Below are 24,095 nucleotides of genomic sequence, written 5' to 3'. Positions count from 1 at the left end.
TTTTGATGAAAAGGTTTGCGAGTGATTGCATTTTGCTTCTTTTTAAATGCTCTGTCATGTTTTCGAACATCGTGGATAAGAAAAGAATAAAAAAAATTCATTAGACTTGCGATTTCTTACATAATAATCGTGCTTTCATTCACATATCCAATTCGATTTCGATTTCGAACAATAAGTACCTACATTATCTCTAGACCGACAAAAATCGCAAGCAAAAATTGTCAGACTCTGACTAAAAATTCTCATATCTGAAAATAGGCATCGACGAGACATCTCGAGTCTTTATATCCTAAACCCGTGAGGCTCATAGCTGTGCACGTAGATAAAAGAGCATTGTCAGGCTCCTAGTCGAGTGTTTGCGAAGAGGCCGCACACCCCAATTTCGTTCGAGACTTTCAAGAGCCCACTTCGTCCCTTGGCGAACACGCTAATTTTTATATGCAAGTTAATGGCCGTATTATACTAAATGTTGGCATCTTTGCTTACCTTGGACGTTATATAATTTTCCGAGCTATCAGTGGCCTGTGTTAGTGGCAGGGATCGAAAAATTGTTTTCTAATGTCTTGTTATTTTAAAGCCGTTCGACAAGTCTTTACGAAAGGTATTATAAAAGTTACAAGTGTTGTAATAGGTGTAACAAGTTTTTTATAGATTAAAACAAAAAAATATGTATTGCTAAACTAAGTAGGTATTTTTGAAATTGGTATGTTTGAACCTCCGTTACACCTCAAAGATTTCTTCTTACAACATAATATCAAAGTAAAACCCCGTCAACCCTAATATTTTAAAAACAAAATGCTCTAGTGATGCGCCAACAGCAAATCGATACCCTATTACACGGTGTCCATAATATCCGTTCCACTTGTCGCAACACTAAGCTTACCCTGTGGCGGAAACCTTCATTTATATCGACAAATTGTGTCCCTACAATAATCCTTAACGCTTGTTGAAATATATTTTGACGGAGGTATCTTGTTAAGCCTTATCTTGCAGACAAATGGGTGTTTGGACAAGCGGTCTAATCCACTTCATATTGTTAGTAAGCTCCTGTCAAAGGACGTAGGATTTGTGGAGACCTGTATTATATTCTTTAGGTCTTATATTACGACTTAATGAGTTTTATTGTATTGGATTGAAGAAAACTATTAACCTTTTTCTTCTATTTTGTGAAGAAGTTGGAAAATACGTTCAATGAATCATTAAATATATTCTAAATCTCGGCCAAGAGTTTCAAGGACAAAAAATGTAAAAAGCTGTAGGCATTTCGCGACGATCTGGTAATTCTATATCAAATACTTAGAAATCACCGCGGGTACCCATTTCTTGGAAATGTAAAGGACAGGTCTTTGCTCATTTAATGAAAACGGGTATACCTATCGGGTTACCGTTAAAGAAGATGTTTATCAAATTACTGTCGAAAACATAGGAAGGTCTGTAATTTAGACTAATATTGAAGCAGAATCACCAGCCACGAGTAAGAATCAAATTTGTATATTGGGGAGCGGTATCACTACCTCTACATGCGATGTTTATAATGTTAGCCTATTGCACCCGAAAGTTTCAGCGGAGGTTAATGAAATACACCTAAGTTTCTCCGCAAGCAATGTTAGCCCACAGATAAAAGGTTGCGATAAATTAGAAAAGACCAATACTACCTTATTTACCCGACCCGGGAATCGTACTTGAGATCTCATAATTAACAGTCGGATACATTAACTACCGTGCCGCAGAGGGAGCGGTACCAATATCTTTTCAAATAATCACGTATTGAGTATAATAAGCATAATAAATAAGAAATTAGTAAGAAAATGATATTATATAAATGATGAATGATATAAATCTTATTAAAACGTGAAAGAAAAAGCTGTGTAATAAAAACGCTTAAGTAAAATTATCTGGACGTGAATGAAGACTTAATTATGAATTATTGGTTACTTAGTTTCCTATTAATTTTTGTGAGGCTAATTAATACTTGTGTTCCTCAAGATAAAGTAATTAAACGTTATTATAAAAAGCTTTGCGTGTTTCGCAAATTATGAAATGGGAAATCTTAATACAATAATTAATCATTTAAGTACTGAATGTCATATTATATACTATGCGATACAAAAAAGTTGAGTGTAAAAATTATAAGATTAAGAAAACAGGAAAGGAGATTAAATCGAATGATATGTTTTTGACTCAGTGTTATACTACTTAAAGTGGTTATCAAGAATTCATCGTCTACACCTAAGACAAGTATGTACCTAGTCTTAATAAAATCTAAAATGATTTCTGCAATAATCTAACGTGCTAGACTTACACAGCTCCAAATATAAATGACCAACAATAGATTTCAATTCGTAACATTCACTACGCAAGCTCACAAATCTGGTATTACTACGTAACCTACATAAATCTAGACATACACTCGAAGGCTATGAATCGTGGACAAACGTCCAAATCATCGTTACCTTGGACATATCGGCGACCTCGTCACGTTTCTGTCTCAACGCACATGATCGAAATGGGACATCGCTATCACCCGCTCTATCAAACGTCGCTACTCTCTGATTTATATATGACTTTAGCTTTATCGTTGTTTCTGGGCAAGACGGATTTATAGCTCGGAATGTAGGTTTTCGTTCTACGTATACACGCATTATGATTGATCAAATTTTCATTATGTTCGACTAGAGGCCGCCCGCGACTTCGTCCGCGTGGAAACCCTTCCCGTGTTAATCCTGATCCCTCGGGAACTCCGGGATAGAAAGTAGCCTATGTGTTATTCTGGGTCTTCCTCTATACCAAATTTTATCGTAATCGGTTCAGTACTACTTGCGTGAAAGATTCGAGTAACAAGGATCCATACATACATATGTACTTACAAACTTTCGCATTTATAATATTAGTAAGAAGTGAGATACTATGTCCCATCGTGCATTTGGTCGGTCAATATAATAATGAGGTATCTTCTGGTTTTATCATCAGGCATTTTTCACTAGGCTTTCCAGTACCTTGGGAAATTATGAGTTAGAGTACATATTCCTATTCCCTATACCTAATTGATACGATTTTTTTTTAACTATATTTAACATTAGTATAATAATAACATTTCTCATTGCTATTTTACAATATCTTATTCTAATCTCTTATGGTTCTTCGAAAGCTTAAAGACAGATAAATCAGATATATCTTAAACAAAAAGGTCATTCAACCGTAAGCGGTCTCAATAGTTTCCTACTGGATAACAATTTGTCTATTGTCTAGTTAATGTTATGATGAGCATCTCCGATAAATAACTTGCGATATTAATAAAATGCTTTGAATTTTTTACGTAACTTGCCCCTACTCTCAACTGGCGAGACATTTTATCAAGTGCTCTTTAACAAGCGTCTTCGTCATATCGATATTTCATACATTAGGTTTTTAAAGATAATAGAAAATTATGTTTTTTAGCCCTCACCAACAGCTGTTAAAACAAGTGATATTATTGTGTTCTAAGTTTCTTAAAAAGGAATGACATTTGGCAAATAATTCAGTAATATTCTAAACACCCAAAAGTATCATTTAAAAGCATCCCACATCAAATACCGTGAAATAGAACCTCACACACCCACACATGTATAAATGAGGGTCCAATACATGCAAATAAAACCATTCCTTTTGTCCGTTACGAAAATAAATGGATTCCGGTGAATTAATGAATTTATTGCACAGCTTTTATTTTAAGTGGCCTATGTTCAGCCACTTGGGACTATAAATCTTTGTGCCAAGTTATACTGGCCCCCATGGATGTCTGTTTATTTGTTTTCTTCAAACTTGTATGTAACAGTTAAGGTGCATTGAGACTGACACGGTGTTTAAATTGTGTAAAGTTCTCTCTTGTGATATTTGTTAAATCTGTGTTGATTGTTGTTAACTACTTACATTTAACGGTTGTTTCTAACATATTAAGTATTATATTAATCATATTCATCAGATTTATAAATAAATCTTAACTTTGACCTCTAAAACGAGGCATACGAATTAGGAAATCATTTGAATGCCAATGATACCAGCTTAATAATAATATAATATTGTCATAAACGGTATCCAACACCTAAGAGAAGCACGTTTTGTTTTCCATAAATCAAGTTAAAACTAATAAGTATAAAGTACTTGAAATAGCTACTAACACAATTTGATATTTAATTCAGTATTTCTCAGTACAATGTTCGTGCAACATCAACGTACAACATTTCCTACGATCAACGAATGTTGTATCAACATCGTGTTTCCAACACGCAACCTGTCAATCCGTCTATATCAAACATTACTTCTTTGCTTGCGTTGTTTGTCTTCGAAAGTGCTTACACAAGAACATGACTTCATTTGAGTTTATAACTGCGTGTAGCGTGTTAAATGTAGGTAAAATCAAAATCAAAATCAAATCATTTATTCATTTAAGTCAAGTGCTGACATTTATGATAGTCAATGATACAGAGAGTGAATTTACCGCCAGTTCGGAAGGTAGGGCCAATGAGAAGAGCTGGCAAGAAACTCCTGGCCACTCTACTGGTAGGTAATGTAGGTATAGCACGCGTCAAACCACATGTGCTTAGGAATATAACTGCAAGCCACTGCGAGGAAGTAAAATGATAAAAATAGGAGAATTAATGGAATGAAGTCCTTGTTTCGTCTACATCACTCGCTGATCTCCTACACACAAAGATATTTGGCGCATGTTTTACGTACTAATATGTTCAAGTGAACAGAGTAGACAAATAATGACGAGTGTGTATCTGGCTTTATAACTGTTGAGCGAATAATATGCGTGATGTCATCCAACATTCAGCTTCGATTATTATTTGATGTCATTTGGGGATATCTATAAAATGGCATAGCTATAGCGAATGGTCTTTTGTTAGGTTTTCTATTTTGTTATTTTACTAGTAACATCACTTTAAAATATTGATTTTTACAACGAAAGGCCTTATGAACGAATTCACGAAACAAACCAATACTTATCTACAGTTAGTAAAGCAGGCCATAAGAATATTAATTTGCCATTAACACAATGTAAACAATACTCGCAATGCTTATTAAATACAGATTATTGCTAACTTCCGCGTGTAGTTCCACCGATAACAAAACAAAACACTGCATAATTATGTTTATCAAATTCAGATTGCAATCCCGAGGGCTGTACAAACATTGGACAAACATTGGCTTGTCTATTTGCACGGACAAACAAACATTAAAAAACCATAAAGGCACTAAACCAACAAACAGAGGCAAAGAAAACTCGGAACCCATTTAATTTCCTTGCAATGCATTTGTACACAAAGAGACCCCAATCTTTGGGACCCGACGAACGTAAACCGTACGGCAAAGTGCGATTTCAAACTAACAATGGTCACAAAGAGAGTTCTATAGTGTAGTTGTACATGGGTATATTGTTGATTTAGTTCTAAAACTATTCCCAACTGCTTAGTTCAGCGGCAGTATGCGATAATTACGAGGTCATGAGTTCGATATCCTGAATGTTTGCAGGTATTTTATTCGGATAATAATATGCTAAGTTAGCTACTCTACCGATATACTTACGATTGCGCCATGGAATTCTGGATTTCAGTTTATACACAGTTACACTTTTTATTCTTTTACTGTCGACCACATGACCAGGGAGGGCATAGGTCCGATGGCTGCTCTACGAGGCACAGAGGTCTACGACCTCAACTTCCTAACTCCGGGCAATCCTTGAGATTTTTTAACAGAAAACTCAGAAAAGACTTTCTGGCCCTACCTGGGGTTCGAAGCCGAGACTTTTTGCGCGGCAATCGTACACTACCGACCGCATAGGCAGTGAAATCTACACCTATATATGTAGATTGTAGGTACTACATACAGTATGCATGTTTAGGTATTCAGTAGACTGTTGTAATTCAGATATTAGTTCAAATACATGTGAACTGTAACGAAATTAATTTGATACTATAATTGAATGAAACCGCAACGGTAATGCTCAGTTTAATTTCGTGTAACTACTTGTAGTTCATTGCTAATTAAAATGTGTTTGGAAATTTCATACAATATTATTTTATAAATATAAACATATGTTAAAGATAATTATACGTTTCAAGTGTTATCATTAAACAATTCAGTCACAATAGAAACAAACAAATAAGTTACCAAATCTCATAACAATATCTCACACAAATTGCTGTTTAATAACATTGCTAAAAGCTTAGACAAAAACCGCAATAATTCACTACAAACATTCTAAGTGCTTAACATAATAAATATCACTAATGTACAAAAACCGACAAACACCAGACACCCCATTTAGAACCTCATATCTACACTAATTTTAAAGCGAAAGCCAGACAGTGGACAAAAACAAAGCCATTTAGTAGTAACTGAAGTGACAAATACAGAAAAACGAAGACGCCTTCAAGATTTATTGTGTAGTGAATTGGAATGGGCGGGCAGACCCCAGCGGCCGATATATGGCTGGGTTGCTGCCAAGTGCCTGGCCTGGCCTTACAAGTGCACCCTTGAAAAGGCTTTCCGTATAAAGTAAAATATTATTTCGTTCCCTCCAGTGATGTATGTGACTGTTGATTTTACAGATCGGAATTGTGCAGTTGGTGAACTAAGTTGGCAGTGAGAGCTTTCTTGAATAGAAATTTACCTCTCGAATGCTGTCTTAGTGAAATGTTGGTGTATTAGTTTAGTACTTATGCTGAGATATGCCGTTCAACTTCAACGCGTACTTAGCAGGCGAAATGCGATTGATCAGAATACTGATTGAGGATGTCGTGAGCGATTTCTCTGTGACTATTGCACCAATATAATCGTATATGAAACTATAGCAGAAAGACAGTTTATTGCTTTATTTTAGTATGTTCTGTTAGTATTAAAAGTTAGGATATTATCTTTCACAAATAGTAATTCAAATACTAAGCACCATAATTACTACATTTAAAAATTAGTTCAACTCTTAAATAAAGCAAAAAGAATTTCACCCCGAACATAAATCAATCTACGTTTTAAAATCTCCAGAACTATTTACTACAAAACTTATAACCACAAAACTAAAATAATATTGGTCAGTAAACCTTCATGTTTTAGCACATCTTCAACTATTTGCTAGCAATTAACTGATGTACTGGCCAGTTGATTGATTGCTCGCTTCATCAGTCAGACGGACTAAGTGAAAATGGTTGGCGCAAAACGTTTATTATAATCAGCGCTAGACTTATACTCATATTTTGGGTTTATGTAACAGTTCATTGGTTAGATTAGAACTTTAGTTATTTTAGTATAAGCAGGTATCTGATGGGATGGACAAAAAACTGTGGCATGTGTAAAGGTAATCTAAAAGCAGTAGTGCAATGACAACAAATCTTAAACACCGTGAACATTTTAGGGGTGAAAATGCTTGACGTTTCGGCCTTCTGAGTTCGACCAGCAATTTGGTTGCAAGTGACCAGCGGGCTTATCACGTATCTCATTTGGCAGCTAATGTACGTCAAATTGATGGTCACTATTCAGTACATTGCTGCTTTGGCGTAACGTATTAATCACTATAATCGAAGGGAGAAAACAATGAAGAGCTTTTAAATAGTTGTCAATATAGAAACATAAAAAATTTATAAAAACATTTTTTCTTTGATATTAAACAAGATCTACATTGTCATACAAAACCACATAATGGCCCACCAGAAACCCAAAGTATCCATAAAATAGCAATTACCTCCGTCTGTTACGATTACATGGCGTACAAACACCCTGCAAGTTTAATATACGCGTAATCGTCAAACATTGAAACATCAAAGCTATGCCAATATACGAGTACAAGCAACATTTTAAGCTGCATGAAACCATTCTATTTAAATATAAAGGAAACGCACCTATTATGAATAACTTTGAAGTTGTTAACGAAATATTGGTGAAAATAGGATTATGTTTTGAAATTGCTGTAAGGAAATCAATTTACTCAAAAAGATTTTTGGGAATGCCGTTATTGCCCTAATTACATATTATTTATAGTATTTTCTATATTGCACGAATAAATGATTACTATTTTTTATATTAAAATATTTAATATCAGCCCCTTTTGTTCACTGCAGGGTAAAAGGCTCTCTTCTCTTTTCTTCTGATCTTAAGTATGAGAGTCTAACTCAAAATAAATATAAAAATAAATTATTTTAGGAATTTAAAATGCTTTCAAAAGGTTTTCTACCCAAAGGTTAGACCAACTCAAACAAACTGAGCTTCTTCATTGCATTGGTGCTTTAGAATGAACCCCTCAATTTAAATACATTTCACATAAATACAGCAGTCACTTTGATATCAGTGATACACTCCATAACAAACTTAAAGGACGAGCGTCGCAGTAACGAGAGCAAAAGGAAACTCGTTGAAACACAAAGTTTGAAGTCTTGATTTATATGATCCTTCTTACAGTTTCCTAACGAATAAAAGTACATTTGAATCTACATCAGAGCTCCCTTGAAAGTATCAACGCGAGTCCTCGCAACAACTTGAAACACGAACAGCGAAATTCAGAATAAAGCCATCGAAAGCAATAAGTTTCCACTTCAATTCGCAACGTTTAGTGGCCAGTTCTGGAACCCTGTTCAGCGGAAACTTTCCAACGTAACAAGACCTTTGAACTCCCTTCAGATTCTTTCAATAAGCTCCCACGACCGAGAGGCCAAAGTAAGCTGGCCATCGAAGGATAGGTGATCGTAAATTTCCACTGGTCACTACAAGCTCAGTTTACGATTGCGGTTGTACAGCTTAGGTATTAATTTACGGGCTTGTGAATATACATAGAAATAAATTGGTTCCGAATACAGTTTTAATTGAATCAGAGAATCGAATTTAGCGAGTATTGTTTTGATAATTAGAATATTCACAATCACGCTTCGGTTTGCAAATTTTATGCTGAATATCCTGTTTAATGGAAATTATTTGAATTATAAACGGTAGATTGGCATACAATACATTGGCATCGGTAATCCCTGATTATATTCGTTTAGATAAACAACATAAATATATTTATGTGATTGGCACATTTCCGTAACATTATTTTATATAAATATGCAGTACAGTCTGTCCTACCTCTATATTTATTATTGTTAGTGTAACATAGTGAATATCTAACGACAATTGCATGTAAATTCACAGCCGCTGTCATACCAGGCTTTGTCTGCACAGTTTGTACTTATTCTGAGGCAAGGCGTAAACTTGCTTGCATGCAATTTGCAAAGTACCAGTCACTAACAGTAACGCTCTGCAAGCAAGCTGTTTTCCTTACACGCACTTGAAATACAGCTTTAAAGTGTAATGGCTGGTTTGACAAGCTTTAGAATAAGCAGCGAATGGTATAAAGGGTGGAATATTATAATTTTTTTCATACATTTGTTGTCACTTAATCTACCGGTTACACAGTTTCAGTTATCCTATAGCTATCACTTAATTGTTGAAACAAGCTCTGAAACAAACAGTTACAGTTACATGGATTTTAAATCAGGAAGTTATTCATAAATTCAGCTTTCTACGTTTGCATAAATCTATACGTCAAACTTTATAATGAAATGTCTTTGAAGTGCTTCGTTAGATGCCACATAGCATTCTCAGGATCACTTCACTCTGTCAATACTATTAAACAGTTAAACCTTGTTGTTATAATGGTATCTAACTTTTAAAATACTAAAATGTTTACGAGAGAACTACGAAAAATGAAATCATAAACTTTGTTGTTTTTAAAAAAACATGACAATAAAAAATTGTTGGAGGCGTTCCCGAGTTTTGCGCTCAGCAACAAATTTGGCGTCAATATTATTTATAAAGTCATTTGGTTGGCTTGTTGCAGAAATCGACATCCACAAATCAGAAGAATGTCGTTCTGAATGGGTGGAAGTGAGGGACGGATACATGCCTGATGCACCAGTCCTGGGCAGGATCTGCGGCTCGGGGAAGGGTCCCATGATGAGGTCTACTGGCTCCAGACTTACGGTGATATACCAGCCTGGTCTTAAACCTAAACCTCATAGAGGATTCAAGGCGTTTTATGAAGGTAAGTTAACAATCTACTTTATCTTTTTCTCTGGTCTCTGCCTACCCCTATGGAAGTTTTTATGTATGTAATGTATGTATTTATCCTTGTTTGTCTTAGTTGTCGTTTTCTACTCTTATGTTATAATTAAGCTTATCGTTTAATATTTTAATATTCCTTTTAGCGGTTTGCGGTGGAGATATAGAAGTCGATAGTTCCGGTCATCTTGAGTCACCAAATTACCCTGATGATTACCAACCTAACAAATTGTGCGTTTGGAGGCTGTCAGTCCCTCAGGTAGGATGATTGAAAAATCTTTTTTTTTATTTATTTTTTACTTTATTATAAGACGTGAAGTTATATTAGTTTGATATGATTAAAAGTCTTCAACATTCAGCAGCTGCTGGTAGCTTGAATAAAATTTTTTAGCAAAATCTTTTTTTTTTTCTTTGTCACCTTTCCAACAACGTTTTATTTGTCTTTCCAGGACTACCAAGTAGCTTTAAGATTCCACTCATTCGAAGTGGAAAACCATGATACTTGTTCTTACGACAAAGTGAAGGTTCGAGACGGTGACTCCATGGACAGTCCTCTCATTGGCATGTTCTGTGGTCATAAGATACCTCCTGACATCAGGTTAGTACCAAATATTTTGACGTATATCATTGATTGTTTTCTGAATTCGGTTTCGTAAAAAAAAACAGTTAAATATTAACAAACGGTTTACATCAGTCAATAATAATGTCAGTCATCTTGTAGTTACAGCATAAGTGTTTCTTCAAGAATTTTTTTTTTTTATGCGTATATTATCTCCTATAGACTTATAGATATCAAAGCAAAATATTCGTTAAAATAGGGTGTTAACAATAACTTTTCATGTTCTTCTTCTTCTTATCGTATGGTTAGTGGTCAACCTGGTGTCAAAGTTGCTCAAGCCGCCAGAAGGCCTTTGACGTGGCTTAACGACTGTTATCTTAACAGACAACAACCGGGACCGACTTTTTACGTGCCCTCCGAAGCACGGAGACGCCCAGTTCAAATATGGAATGACCATCTATGGAATGACCGCGCCAAGGTTTGCTTAACCCACAGATCGTTTACCGATCGGTGAGCGCAACTGGCTATGGGCGCCTGCCTAAGTTCATGTTCTATTTTAAAGCGTTTAAAGTGTGAAGCAAATCAATGTTCCAAACAATAATTGAAAACATTTTCGTCTAGGTCTACCTCAAACAAACTGCTAGTAATCTTCGAATCAGACAGCACAGTGCAGAAGGCAGGTTTCTCGGCGACGTTCATGAAAGAGTTCGATGAGTGTGCCTCCATAGAACACGGCTGCAGTCACTCCTGCGTCAACACTCTCGGCGGATACGAGTGTGCTTGTGATATTGGATACGAACTACATTCAGATGGGAAGAAGTGTGAAAGTAAGTTAAAAACTATATTTTTTATACAAGATGACGCCCGTACAGACGTAGCTAATAAAAAACACAGTTCAATTTGAGTAAAAACTATTTTGGTTTCTTGACTCTGCTTCTGGTAGTATGATGACCTCCCTAACTACCAGCGTTTAGGGAAAAACATGGATTAATTTGATACAAATATTTTTCGAACCCAAGACTAAGAGCAGTGGCAGCAGCGTGCTGACCACTTGAACCAATACACGGGCCAACTCCGTAATTTTCCCGGCACGTGTAAAATATTTTGCTAAAATAAATTGAAATGTTTAAATCTTCCCAAATTGATTAATCAGCGAAAATTCGCGGAAGGATGCCGTTACTCATTATACCAAAGCATTAGCGATTAACCTGCAAATTACTTTCCTCATCACGTATTTACTTTGTTTTTTACGGCTAGTGTTAAATAAAAAAAATATATTGAAATTTACGTAGCATAAAATATTACACCTACTTGTTGCACTATTTAACTACTATTTTGTAGTTTTTTTAATTACTGCCAAAGGGTGAGCCTTAAATTTATTGTCTATTTCCTCCAAAACTTTATTTTTTAACTCTGGAAAAAATTGTTTGTGTATTACGGAACAACTTTAATTTGAAACTTCATTTTACAGATGCTTGCGGCGGTTCATTATACGCTCCAAACGGGACTATCACATCTCCATCATTCCCGGACTTATACCCTCCATCGAAGAATTGTCTGTGGGAGATCGTAGCGCCCCCACAACACAGGATCACGCTCAACTTCACCCACTTCGACCTTGAAGGCAACAACATGTACCAACAGGTAGCCAAGCACTTCGTTATACCAGTACGTTGATATTTTATTTCAGGTAAATGCGGTAGAAGCGGGCTACAACTCATGTTTATGTGATAAAAAAATTCATCAAAGTTGGTTTTTACTGAAATTATTGCACCGCGTAAAAAAAAGACTAAAAAAATATTAAAGGAATCAGCAATGTGTGCTACAATTTTTTTAGGTATTAATAAAGTCATCTTCCTACAACAAAATTGTTACAGGTGTAACTGCATTAAGTTATGTCTGTGGGTGTATCGGTAATCAGATTTTAAAGTAGTAATTGTTTTAAAGTATTGTACGTGAGTATACCTACAACAGAAACTTGCGCCGAGATATAAGAACAGAAGAGAAAAAAACTTACTTTTCAGGAACTATAATCTAAACTTTGATACTTAATGTAAAAATAATGAACAACTCAATATTTGGTTGTTAACTTTACAGCAAAAACCTTTCACTTTAAAATCTTGCTCAAATTCTCGTAGCCTGCTTCTACGGCACTTCGAGAACGATTCTTTTTAAAAATTGTCTACAACGATAGTTCATTATTTCAGGAATGCGAGTATGACAGTGTGACGGTTCACTCCAAGTTAGGAGCTGATGTTCTGAGGCGACATGGAGTGTTCTGTGGATCGGCACTACCACCCCCTGTTACTTCTGATGGATCCGTGTTGAGAGTACAGGTAAATTTAACTGGCCTTTTATATTTTAGTTTTTTTTTAGTTTTGAAACACCGACATGTATGTCCCTGGTCTGTTATATTATTATGACCTATATGATCCATAAAGGTATTAATTTTCGTGTACAGTTCACGCCCCTTTCCATCTCCATTCGGATCTGAAAGCGATAAGTGAAGCTACAAAACAGTAGTCGGTAGAAAAAGCACGAATTGTCTTTTATTTTCGAGTGTATTTCCAAATTAGGGGGCTTGTAATTGGCTAACTGATAACTTAAATATTGTTTAATTTTAGTCTGTAGAGCCTACAATAAAATTAAAAAAATAATTTAAAATAAAAAATCATACACTTTCGGATATAGCAGGCATTATACTAAGTACCTATGTGACTAATAACGAGTATTCCATTATCTTCCTCAGTTCACATCAGACGGTTCAGTCCACCGGTCAGGCTTTGCAGCCGCCTACTACATAGACGTGGACGAATGTGCCGAGAACAACGGCGGCTGTCAGCACGAGTGTCGCAACACGCTCGGAGGTTACGAGTGCGCTTGTTACAGCGGGTTCACTCTGCACCCCAACAACCACGACTGTAAGGAGGGGGGGTGCAAGCATGATGTTACTCAACCACATGGCACTATATTCAGGTATGTTGTACTTATAACCTTTATGTGTATCTTGACTTGCTTGATGTATAGACGTAGGTTACATTAGTATTGATGAGCTAAGCCGAAATGTCAAGAAAACTAGAGTAATATGTATGATCTAAAAAATATTATGAGACATGAGAGAGTTAATAACGTTAGAAAAGATTTTTGTTTTAGAGTTATCTATGTAGTTAATATGCCAGCCCTATAAGTTAAGCAGAGGAAATTTGTTCCTACTTAAAATTATGTACCTAATGACTCCAAAAAAGTCTTCGATCTTAATATGAATGATCGTAGTAATTGCTTCGAGTCGATTTTCTTGTTCGATAAATTGCCGATATGAGCATGACATTCTGATTTGTTTATTTTGTTTGCAGTCCCAATTATCCATCCGCCTACCCACCACGAAAAGACTGCGTTTGGCAATTCTCAACGACTCCCGGACACAGAATAAAACTGATCTTCCAAAAGTTTGAACTGGAACCGCATCCCGTAAGTAAACCCAAATCTTCTAGTTAAATCAAATTAAATAAGTATATTCAATTCCAATCTACATTGAAATACCAAAGAAAATTTGTACTTAGCTATAACGCGTCCACTACTATTTGTTGGTTTTCTTTAGTTCCTGTGGCGATAAAATGCCGATCCAGTAGACGCAATACCTACTATAAAAACTAATACAAAGCAAGCTTTACGGTCCGTACGCTTCGATTCCGGCGCAGTAGACGCACAGCTAAAGCTAAAAACGGCGACAAAATGTAAAAATTCTGTACACTATTCTGTTTATATTCCCAGGAATGTGCATACGATTACGTCACAATATACGACGGGGCGTCAGCCGACGAGAAGACGTTAGGTCTATTCTGTGGCAACAGACTGCCGCATCCGATAGTAGCGTCGCAGAACCAGATGTACGTCGTGTTCAAGTCTGATGGCTCCGTGCAGAGGAACGGGTTCCTTGCTAATCATTCTACTGGTGAGTTTAAGTACAGAAATACATATCTATAATCTATTCCGGACGTTAGGAAGACGGTTATTCAAACGACATAAACTTCTGGACTGGACTGCTGCCGAGTCTCGTTCGTTACTTGTTCGTTAAAATAGGACTCACCATTTATGATTCTTTAAAGTTTTTAAACTCATAAAATTGGGCTTTTTTGTAGATCGGGTGGACTAAATTACGTTTTTAATATAGTAATGTTTTTTCAGTTTTGTAGCGCATCTGCATAAGGCAACAGAAATTGAAATGCTGTCAAAGTGATTTTGATTGGAAATAATTATAAGAGATTACCCTTTTTCCCCAGCTTGCGGTGGGTACCTCGCAGCAACCGACGCCGTCCAACACTTATACTCTCACGCTCGTTACGGCGACAACGCGTACGAGTCTCGCGCCAACTGCGACTGGAACATCGAAGCTCCTAGGAACCACTTCGTGAAGCTCACCTTCCTCACCTTCGAGTTGGAACCTGAGGCTAACTGCAGATATGACTATGTCCAAGTGTTCGGTGGACTTGATGGCAGTGGAGGGAATTATGGAACGTTTTGTGGGACTAAGGTAACAAGTCTATGCTGTTTTTTTTTTTTTAAATTAGACTCTTCCTAAATCGGCTAGCTAAGCAATGTTTGGGACAAGAGTGGATTTGAAGCCCTTCTGTTCAATTTGTTGCTGGAGTTGGTTTGATGCTAGTCCAGATAGTTGTTAAATAAGCCTTGTCTTCAATAAAACCTTAAATAACTGGTTCATACTCTCAGGTAACAGAATATTTTTTTTATAATCTCATATTGTAAAACGATAAATATTGTTGACTTTTTTCCCAGATGCCGCCAGAAATCGTATCGACGAGCGAAGCTTTACTTATAAGATTCAGAACTGACGACTCTCTAGTCTTCAAAGGATTCTCAGCATCATATCAGATGATCAAACCGGTTTGGAGTGAAGAAGATAGTATGGAAGGAGGCGAATATGACGAAGAGGAAGATGAAAGAATGCCACCTCTTGTAGTAGGTAGGAGGGGACTCCGAGCGCCCATACCGAGGTTCGTCCGCCGTCCTACGTGACGCTGGCCGCTACCCCGACACCCGAGACATCGCAGACCGCACCGCAACAGCCGAATGTAATAGAATAACGGTTTTTCGGAAACTAACGGTTTATGTTTTTCAATTGGCAGCATTAGAAGCTGTCAATATTACCGCCAAGAAAATATTAAATGACAAAAATATTTCTTTCAGTCTTTTAAGCAAACAAATTCAGTTTCATCTTTTAATAGTTTAATTTGACTGTTTACTTAAATGTGTAGAAAAGCGCGGTCAAATGCTCTTAAGATTTGCTCGAAAAAGCTGTTTAAATATTATTTTTTACGACTGAACAAAAATGTAAATAAATTAATATTCCTAGTCTAATTTAGGTCTATTACTTAAAATAGTGGTTACCATTACAATACTCGCGTGGGAGTATGAAACGCATAATGTTTACAAAATAATAAATGTTATTACAATAGCAATTTACCAAAGATTGTTAATATCTCTCAGTAGTCCAAAAATACATAAATAGAATTTAAGTTATTATTTCATTCACTTATTTGTGTATTGCCTTCAATTACATTACAGTGAAAAAAATTGTAGGAAGACGCACATAGATTCATTTTTGCCATTATACATGCATTTATATGAAATAATTATTAAATTTATTAGTAATAGAATTTGAGACAATATGTAATTTAAGGGTTAATTTAAGATGTAAAGAGTTAGCTAATAATAGGTGTTCAATTCATATCAATATTTGAATACATTTACTGTATATTGAATACTAGGTAGTGTAAGCATTTTACTGAATAACGTACTCATTGTCTGTTATGAGAAGTCAGAATCAATACTCGTATCAATACCAAAGTACACCAAATATTAAATCGAGTAAAAGTTTAAGCTATTTCTTAGTTGATAAAGTACCCACAAATAAGGGTATTATTTTTTATTGCCAGTTTTGTTACCCTTAGATCCTCATTTTACATAATTATACGTAATTGTACTTAAGTAATACTGTTGTATGATCAAAATGTAGTCGCAAGTTTTATTTCCAAATAAACACTTTTGTTAAAGTTAATAATTGTACATCATTAAAGTTGTTTACAATGTTATACAAGTTATTATTGTGCCAATATGGGATACTTAGTCACTGATAATGCCATAGTGTAATTAGGCTAGCGTTTTGTAACTTAATTATGAATATTTATACGTAGGAATGTTATTTTTATTAAAATGCAAAGAAAATTATTATTCTTGTTTGTTTTTTCCATCCACCGACAACAATTTACATAAATATTTAGTTAGCCGGCGCCCTAGTGGGCAGCATTCAATAACTGATTAAGATGGTCTAATATGACTACCTACCTACGATGGTATAATATGGTATACGACCACGATGCACACACTAATCAAACTATTGCAAAAAAGAGGCCTCGACTCAAAATTTGAGACTCGACACATAATCGGCTGCAAACATATTCCACAACTCTGTACAGAAAGTTTTGTTTCTTGCCGAAGGCAATATGATCATAGCTTATAATATAGTTTCTATAAAAATGCACGTTATGTACACTTCAACTTCATTCAAATAATTATTATCATATTAATTTTAGTACTGTTACCTGTTAAATTTTAACAACCATGAATACCGTTAAATTTTAATCATTTACGGTTTTCGTAACTTACCGTTATTTTTTATCTGTAAAATGACTTAAGTTTCCAATGGCAACACCGAAACAAACGTCAACATATTGTTTTGTCATTTCAAAAAGAAAAAGTCAAATAGTAATTTATTTATTTCATCTTTTGTGGCGTCTTTTTGACCTAATTACGACAAAGTTGAACTGAACACGTATTAGATTTCTCACGAAGCGTATATTTTAGTAAAATGTCGGCGTTAGCGTTTAAAGTTAAAAGCAAAAATGGTCAGCAAATACTAAAAGATTTGACCTCTGATAGCACCGTGGGTGAATTGAAGATGTTTTTGTCGAGTATATCGGACGTTAGCATTGAGCGAGTTTGTGTGTTATGTGGGTATCCACCGAAGCCATTAGACATAAGTAATGACAATAAAAAAATCAGTGACATTGGTTTGAAAACGGGTGAAACTCTAATAGTTGAAGAGAAGGCAGTTCCTTCTGGTGCTAATATTCCCCCGGAGCCTAAACCGAAGCCCGTAGAGAATGGTATTGCGTCTCACGAGACTATAGGACCTTGCAGACCTGGTATTCTTATGAAGAAGGTTGTACCCTCTGATAATTCCTGTTTATTCACTAGTATAGGTGAGTTTCTCTGCTGTTTCATGTCTTTGTTTGATGTATGTGGGTGTAATTGTAGGTTGGGACAATGCCTTGTTATCATTGTCTACATAACATATTATTATGACACTCAAAGGTCAAATATTGCATGCCTGCTAATTATAGATCATTGACCTGTTGTTGTCCTATGTTTCAGTCTTAATATCACTATTTATAACTAGCTAGTGAAACAATGCATCGTAAAAGACTGGTATTTAATAGACATGGAAGATAAAAGCAGGTGTAAAGAGAGATTATGTTCAGTAATCTGTAGTTTTATTACTGAATATTTAATGACTCTTTTTTAGCCTTTTACTCTATACAACTCTCAATTCCTATTAATATATGTGATGTTTTTGAATATATGGTTCAAGCGTGTTTGTTATAACCACTTTAAAAGTATACTTTCATTCATAACATTCAATTTAAACCAGTTTATATTCTCACACTTGTTATGTGTTATGCAACAAACCTGTATGAGGCCTACAGTTTCATATATTTGTACAATCTTGTGTACTGGACATCTCAGTTGAAGAATATATTAATAAAGAAAAGAAATCAATCTAGGTGGTTTTACAGTAATTCAAATTTTTGAGAATTTTTTACACCTATCAGGTCACCTAAGATTGACTGATTATTTAAGTAGTCTTTTCTAACATAATTATATATGTGTTTATATCTAGCGGGGCCCCCTTAGCTAGAGCGATGAAAGTGATAAGAGCGGTTAGCTCGTTCAATGTACCTACCAAATATAATGAAATGGTCCAATGTACCTCCGTTGTATCCACAGAAATGACCTCTGAAGTTGATGTCCATCCAGCGGGGCCCTTCGTCGTTATCAGGCCGAGATACTTAAAAGTGATGTCAGACGAAACTTGGCCCAATGTACCTTTCTAGTCATGTATTTGTTCTTAAAAGTTTGTGATGATATACCAGAAATTAAGTTTCAAAGTTTTGTCTAGCCAGCAGGGCCCTTTGTTATTTGTATTAACATATGCATAAAATGCAGACCATTCTTATGTCTTCCCAATGTACCTCACAGTTATTCACTATTTACCAAATTTTTCGCGGTTTTTCTACCTAAACAAAAAAATAAACTTTTCATACAAAATAGTCTGTTTGTGCAACACGGGGCAACCACAAAAGTATGGTCAGCAGATTCAAAATTAATTGTTATTTTGTATATCGGTAGCAATGGTATGTAAACAGAAAAAACTTTTTTTGATATTAGGAACATAGCGTTTTTATTATTTCGAACCATATTGTGTAATATCAGATATAAAGAAAATAAGATAACAATAAAAAAATATAGTCAAAACAATTATATTATAATAATCAACGTACTGTAATTATTGCAATGATATTATTAATTATATGTTACATGAACTATTGTCTCACATATATTAAGCAATGCGCTACGATTTTCCGTTTATCATTATTTACTTTAACAGTTGAATTTAAATCATCGAAAGATTCCCATTTGCCATTTTTTATTCGTAAGCAATGAGCTTTGTAATGGCCTATACCACCAGGACAATACTCAATCACAGATGTCAATTTATAGGAGTCTTTTTGTCTCAAAAACAACATGTTAGGAATTTCCGACAAATATATTTTATTGATACCATTAACATCAAGTGCTATGATATTATTTAATGTATATGATAGTTTACGAACACCAGTACATCCACTGTACTTACAGTTATTGTATTTTTCTGTTTACATACCATTGCTACCGATATACAAAATAACAATTAATTTTGAATCTGCTGACCATACTTTTGTGGTTGCCCCGTGTTGCACAAACAGACTATTTTGTATGAAAAGTTTATTTTTTTGTTTAGGTAGAAAAACCGCGAAAAATTTGGTAAATAGTGAATAACTGTGAGGTACATTGGGAAGACATAAGAATGGTCTGCATTTTATGCATATGTTAATACAAATAACAAAGGGCCCTGCTGGCTAGACAAAACTTTGAAACTTAATTTCTGGTATATCATCACAAACTTTTAAGAACAAATACATGACTAGAAAGGTACATTGGGCCAAGTTTCGTCTGACATCACTTTTAAGTATCTCGGCCTGATAACGACGAAGGGCCCCGCTGGATGGACATCAACTTCAGAGGTCATTTCTGTGGATACAACGGAGGTACATTGGACCATTTCATTATATTTGGTAGGTACATTGAACGAGCTAACCGCTCTTATCACTTTCATCGCTCTAGCTAAGGGGGCCCCGCTAGATATAAACACATTAATTATATTACTGTTTTTATTGGGAAGCCAACATGTATTCTTAATAAATAAATGTTATAAATCAATTACGAAATTAATTATTCTTAGTAAATTCTGCAGAAAGATTTACTTATGTTTCAAGGCTTAGGATACAGATGTTCCATTTAACCTATTTCATCAACCATATTTTTGAGCCATTTGTTTCCTAAAGAATAAAAATGTTTTTGTTAATTTTCAGGATTTGTATTAAATGGTAGTGTAGACACATCTGTGCACACACTTATGAGACAAATCATAGCTATGGAGGTAGCTAGTGATACTGAGACTTACAATGAAGCTATGCTCGGAAAACCTAATGCTGAATACTGTGTGTGGATCCAACAGCCTAGTTCATGGGGTGGTGCTATCGAGGTAAAGATCAATATAATTATTATATTTGCATTGTTAAATATAGCTTTAAAGTTATACTTTCCTTAATGGATCAGAAACAAACTGCATATCATCATTTAATATTGATAATATAATGTTCTTTGTGATTCATAATTGAATACAAAATGCAGATTCTAGCTGAGAAAAAGTTCTTTCTACCTGATTGAGTCTGCATATTTTTTTAAATTATATTAAACATTGCTTAATAATATTCAATATTATGCAATGTCAAAAAGGAAAGTACATAATTATGGCCTTAAATATCATTATTAAGAGGCAAGTGCCCAATTGATAAACCATAATTTAAATGAAAGAAAATATGGATAATAAAGCAGAGACTATAGAGAACCATAACTATACTATAAATCTGTGATATTTTTTCCTCAGTAAAAAAGTAACCTGTCTAATAATACAAGTAATAATTCCTATATTTTTCATTCCAGGTTGCAATTTTATCTCGTTTCTATGGACTTGAGATGGCTGTAGTGGACACATTGAATGCAATTATTAATAGATTTGGTGAAGATAAAAACTATGGGCAGAGAGTATTCTTATTGTTTGATGGAGTGCACTACGACCCGTTATACTTAGAACAATCTGATGTAAGTTTTATCAATTACTTTATTAATAGGTCATTGTTTTAAATAAACTTAGCATGCAACAGACTACTTGAAATGCATTCGTAGGTACTCATAACATACTTGCACATGTTGAGTAAAATATACTTGCAGCCTAATCTGTCTCAGGCCAGCTACACACTTATTGGGTTCGGTAAATATATCCAACAACAAAACCGATTCAAAGAATTATTACATTTGTTTGGCTTGTTTCCCGCATTTTTCCCGAACATTCATCTACATTCGGTTTTGCCGCTCGGCTAGGCCGATTAGTGTCGAACCTAATATGTGTGTAGCAAGCCTTAGTCCGAAAGTGTAAACTGAGTTTAGGGGTATATTTAAAAAGGAAACATTTAAAGTGAATTACCACTAGCTGACCCGCGCAACTTCGCTTGCGTCACATAAGAGAATCATAATTTTCCCCGTTTTTGTAACATTCTTCACTGGTACTCTGCTCCTATTGGTCGTAGCGTGATGATATATAGCCTATAGCCTTCCTCGATAAATGGGCTATCTAACACTGAAAGAATTTCTCAAATCGGACCAGTAGTTTCCGAGATTAGCGCGTTCAAACGAACAAACAAACTCTTCAGCTTTATAATATTAGTATAGATTATTTTCCTGCAGAAACTGTATTGATAATATTATTGCTGAAATATACCTTAAAAGCGTCTACACAGTTTTCTTCTACTTTATTTCATTTGTTCCCATGAGGGCTGAATATAAATAACACGGTTCTACGTATTGCGGCTGCTTAAGTGTAAACCCACGCTTTGCCCTTTTGGGAGACGGAGACGAGACGCAGGGTCGTAATGCTTGGGCGTTATTAAATGTATATTTGTTTAGTACTGTCTTGAAATAGATGAAAAACAACCTGTGGGAGAGTTTTTTTTAAATATTGGACAACCTTCTAATGCTTGCAAATCTTGCCCACGTGAATAATGAATAAATATCAATAATTAGGAATATTATAAATACCTTTAAAACCCTTAAAACCACCTTTAAACCTTTAAAACCAAATACCTAACAATTAATTTCAATTAATGCGAGGTGACGTCTAGCACGCTAGCTGGACGATATTACGAAATGCTAGTTTATGCTTTCATGAGATTAGCACAGGGTTGGGAAATGCGGTGTAAACAGAAAGACGCCTATGTTCAGTAGCAGGTAGAATTCGGCCGTAAATCACAGTACAATTAATCAACTTTAATTTCAGGGTGGTATACAAACAATATTCGCAGCAGAAGACATGGAAATATACAGAGAAGCGGAACAGTTAGCGCACGAAGCGAAATCCTCAAGACAGTTTACAGACTTAAACAAATTCACTCTTAAATGTATGGTGTGTGACAAGTTTCTGACCGGTCAGGTTGAAGCACAGAAACACGCTAAAGAAACTAAACATACGAACTTTGGTGAGGTCTAGCGAATATTTACTTGTCTTATGACAAACTAATTACTTGGTTGTGTCCATTCTTTAGTTATGAGGACATTATGACAATAATACTTTATTAAAGTTTTATATTGTCTTTTGAGACAATAATGAGATTGCTTTATTTGCCTTGAAATGCCTGTTTTGTATGATTTACTGGATTTAGTATGTCTATAGCACAATTAATAATATAATGGTGACACAGTTTTCATTACTGTATTTTTGGTATTTTGAGTACCTATTACCTATACCCATTAGATTTCATATTGTTATTTAGTATCTCCTCATCTACTCCGCGCCTTCGCTGGGCCTAAATAAACTTTTGTGTTTCACACTTATATGCCATGCCTTTATTACCTTTTTCTTCAATCAAATAACAATTGAGTGGACACAATAACACTAGCTTAAATTTCCTAGAGTTTATAATACGTAGTTCCCAATTTCAGAGATCTTTTTCACAAAATAAACTTAAAAGCTAGCTAATTGAGAGATTTATTATTTATTTGTAGTGAAATAGATTTTATTATTTTTACGAAGAGATTGAACATATCTTTGTAAATTTATTTTTAAATCAAATCAGTATCTTGTGAGGAAGGTCTCTTTTTATGAAATAATTATTTTTATTTACATAACGCAAGCCCGTTCGAGTCTAATATTGAACGTGTTCATATATAACGGTAACTATTTACTATATTTTGTATATTTGATGCACTGTCAATGTAATAATTCACCAAAGGACAACAACGTCATATATGTATAGAGATATATCAATTGGAGAGCATATTTTGAAATATAAAGCACTATAACAATGTCAGAATTTAGAGCAGTTATTGACGTCACAAGTCTTAGAACATTTTTTTATATCAGATTCGGTCGTAAAAGTCATATTAAGTATCAATTTATTGACAAAAATTATTGGTTGTTTTGAATTATTAAGAACAGTAAAGAAGATATTATTTTACAGTCCTATTTACTGATTAAAACAGCTGACAACTGGGGTCCATCGCGTATCTTATTTGACAACTACTTGTAAACCACTATGCTATTGTTTTCTCCCTTAGATTGTAGTGATTAACACGTTATGTAAAACCAGCAATGTACTGAATAGTGACCATCGATTTGACGTATACTAGTTGTGAACTGAGATTACGCAATATGCATCCAAAAATATTCTTATAACCAGGTTTGGTATCACCTATTCAATCCACTTTTCAAGTATGTTGTGTTTTACTATCAGGTTATGGACAGGAATTATTATTTACAGTTAAGACTTATATATACCACAGCGAGTCGCCACTGTGTGCTCGACGTGACTTGTAAATTGTAAAATAAGGCTCAAAATGGCATTAATAAAAATTTGGTAAATGAACGCACCCTGTTGTTTTGTATTATATCCCGATAGCTAACTTTATTCATTCTTGATTATTTGTGTTTACGCCCTGTGTACCTGTGTATATA

General features: G+C 34.9%; 2 protein-coding genes across 3 annotated transcripts in view; both read left to right on the top strand.

Moving 5' to 3' along the window:
- tok (tolloid-like protein 1 tolkin) overlaps positions 1-16,873 on the top strand; it is an 81,264-nt gene extending 64,391 nt beyond the window's left edge. The window contains exons 10-20 of one of the 2 annotated variants that reach the window (XM_076115214.1): positions 9,848-10,051; positions 10,215-10,327; positions 10,518-10,666; positions 11,249-11,454; positions 12,099-12,271; positions 12,835-12,963; positions 13,377-13,603; positions 13,981-14,095; positions 14,399-14,579; positions 14,908-15,158; positions 15,422-16,873. In XM_076115214.1, the coding sequence (XP_075971329.1) occupies positions 9,848-10,051; positions 10,215-10,327; positions 10,518-10,666; positions 11,249-11,454; positions 12,099-12,271; positions 12,835-12,963; positions 13,377-13,603; positions 13,981-14,095; positions 14,399-14,579; positions 14,908-15,158; positions 15,422-15,661 (1,988 nt within the window). In that variant the 3' untranslated portion in view covers positions 15,662-16,873. Of the gene's footprint in view, positions 1-9,847; positions 10,052-10,214; positions 10,328-10,517; positions 10,667-11,248; positions 11,455-12,098; positions 12,296-12,834; positions 12,964-13,376; positions 13,604-13,980; positions 14,096-14,398; positions 14,580-14,907; positions 15,159-15,421 lie in introns of both variants that reach the window. The other variant, XM_076115213.1, reaches the window with a different exon arrangement.
- A 487-nt stretch (positions 16,874-17,360) lies between these two features.
- Yod1 (Yod1 deubiquitinase) lies at positions 17,361-24,010 on the top strand. The gene is made up of 4 exons (XM_076115212.1): positions 17,361-17,907; positions 20,398-20,570; positions 21,032-21,190; positions 22,422-24,010. The coding sequence occupies exons 1-4, from the start codon at positions 17,514-17,516 to the stop codon at positions 22,629-22,631; spliced, it is 936 nt and encodes a 311-aa protein (XP_075971327.1). The 5' UTR covers positions 17,361-17,513; the 3' UTR covers positions 22,632-24,010.
- The last annotated feature ends 85 nt before the right edge of the window (positions 24,011-24,095 follow it).

Source organism: Anticarsia gemmatalis, chromosome 6 (genome assembly GCF_050436995.1).
Source record: "Anticarsia gemmatalis isolate Benzon Research Colony breed Stoneville strain chromosome 6, ilAntGemm2 primary, whole genome shotgun sequence".
Lineage (NCBI taxonomy): Eukaryota > Metazoa > Arthropoda > Insecta > Lepidoptera > Erebidae > Anticarsia > Anticarsia gemmatalis.
The sequence above is the reverse complement of the archived record's forward strand: the minus strand, read 5'-3'. Positions and strand labels throughout refer to the sequence as shown.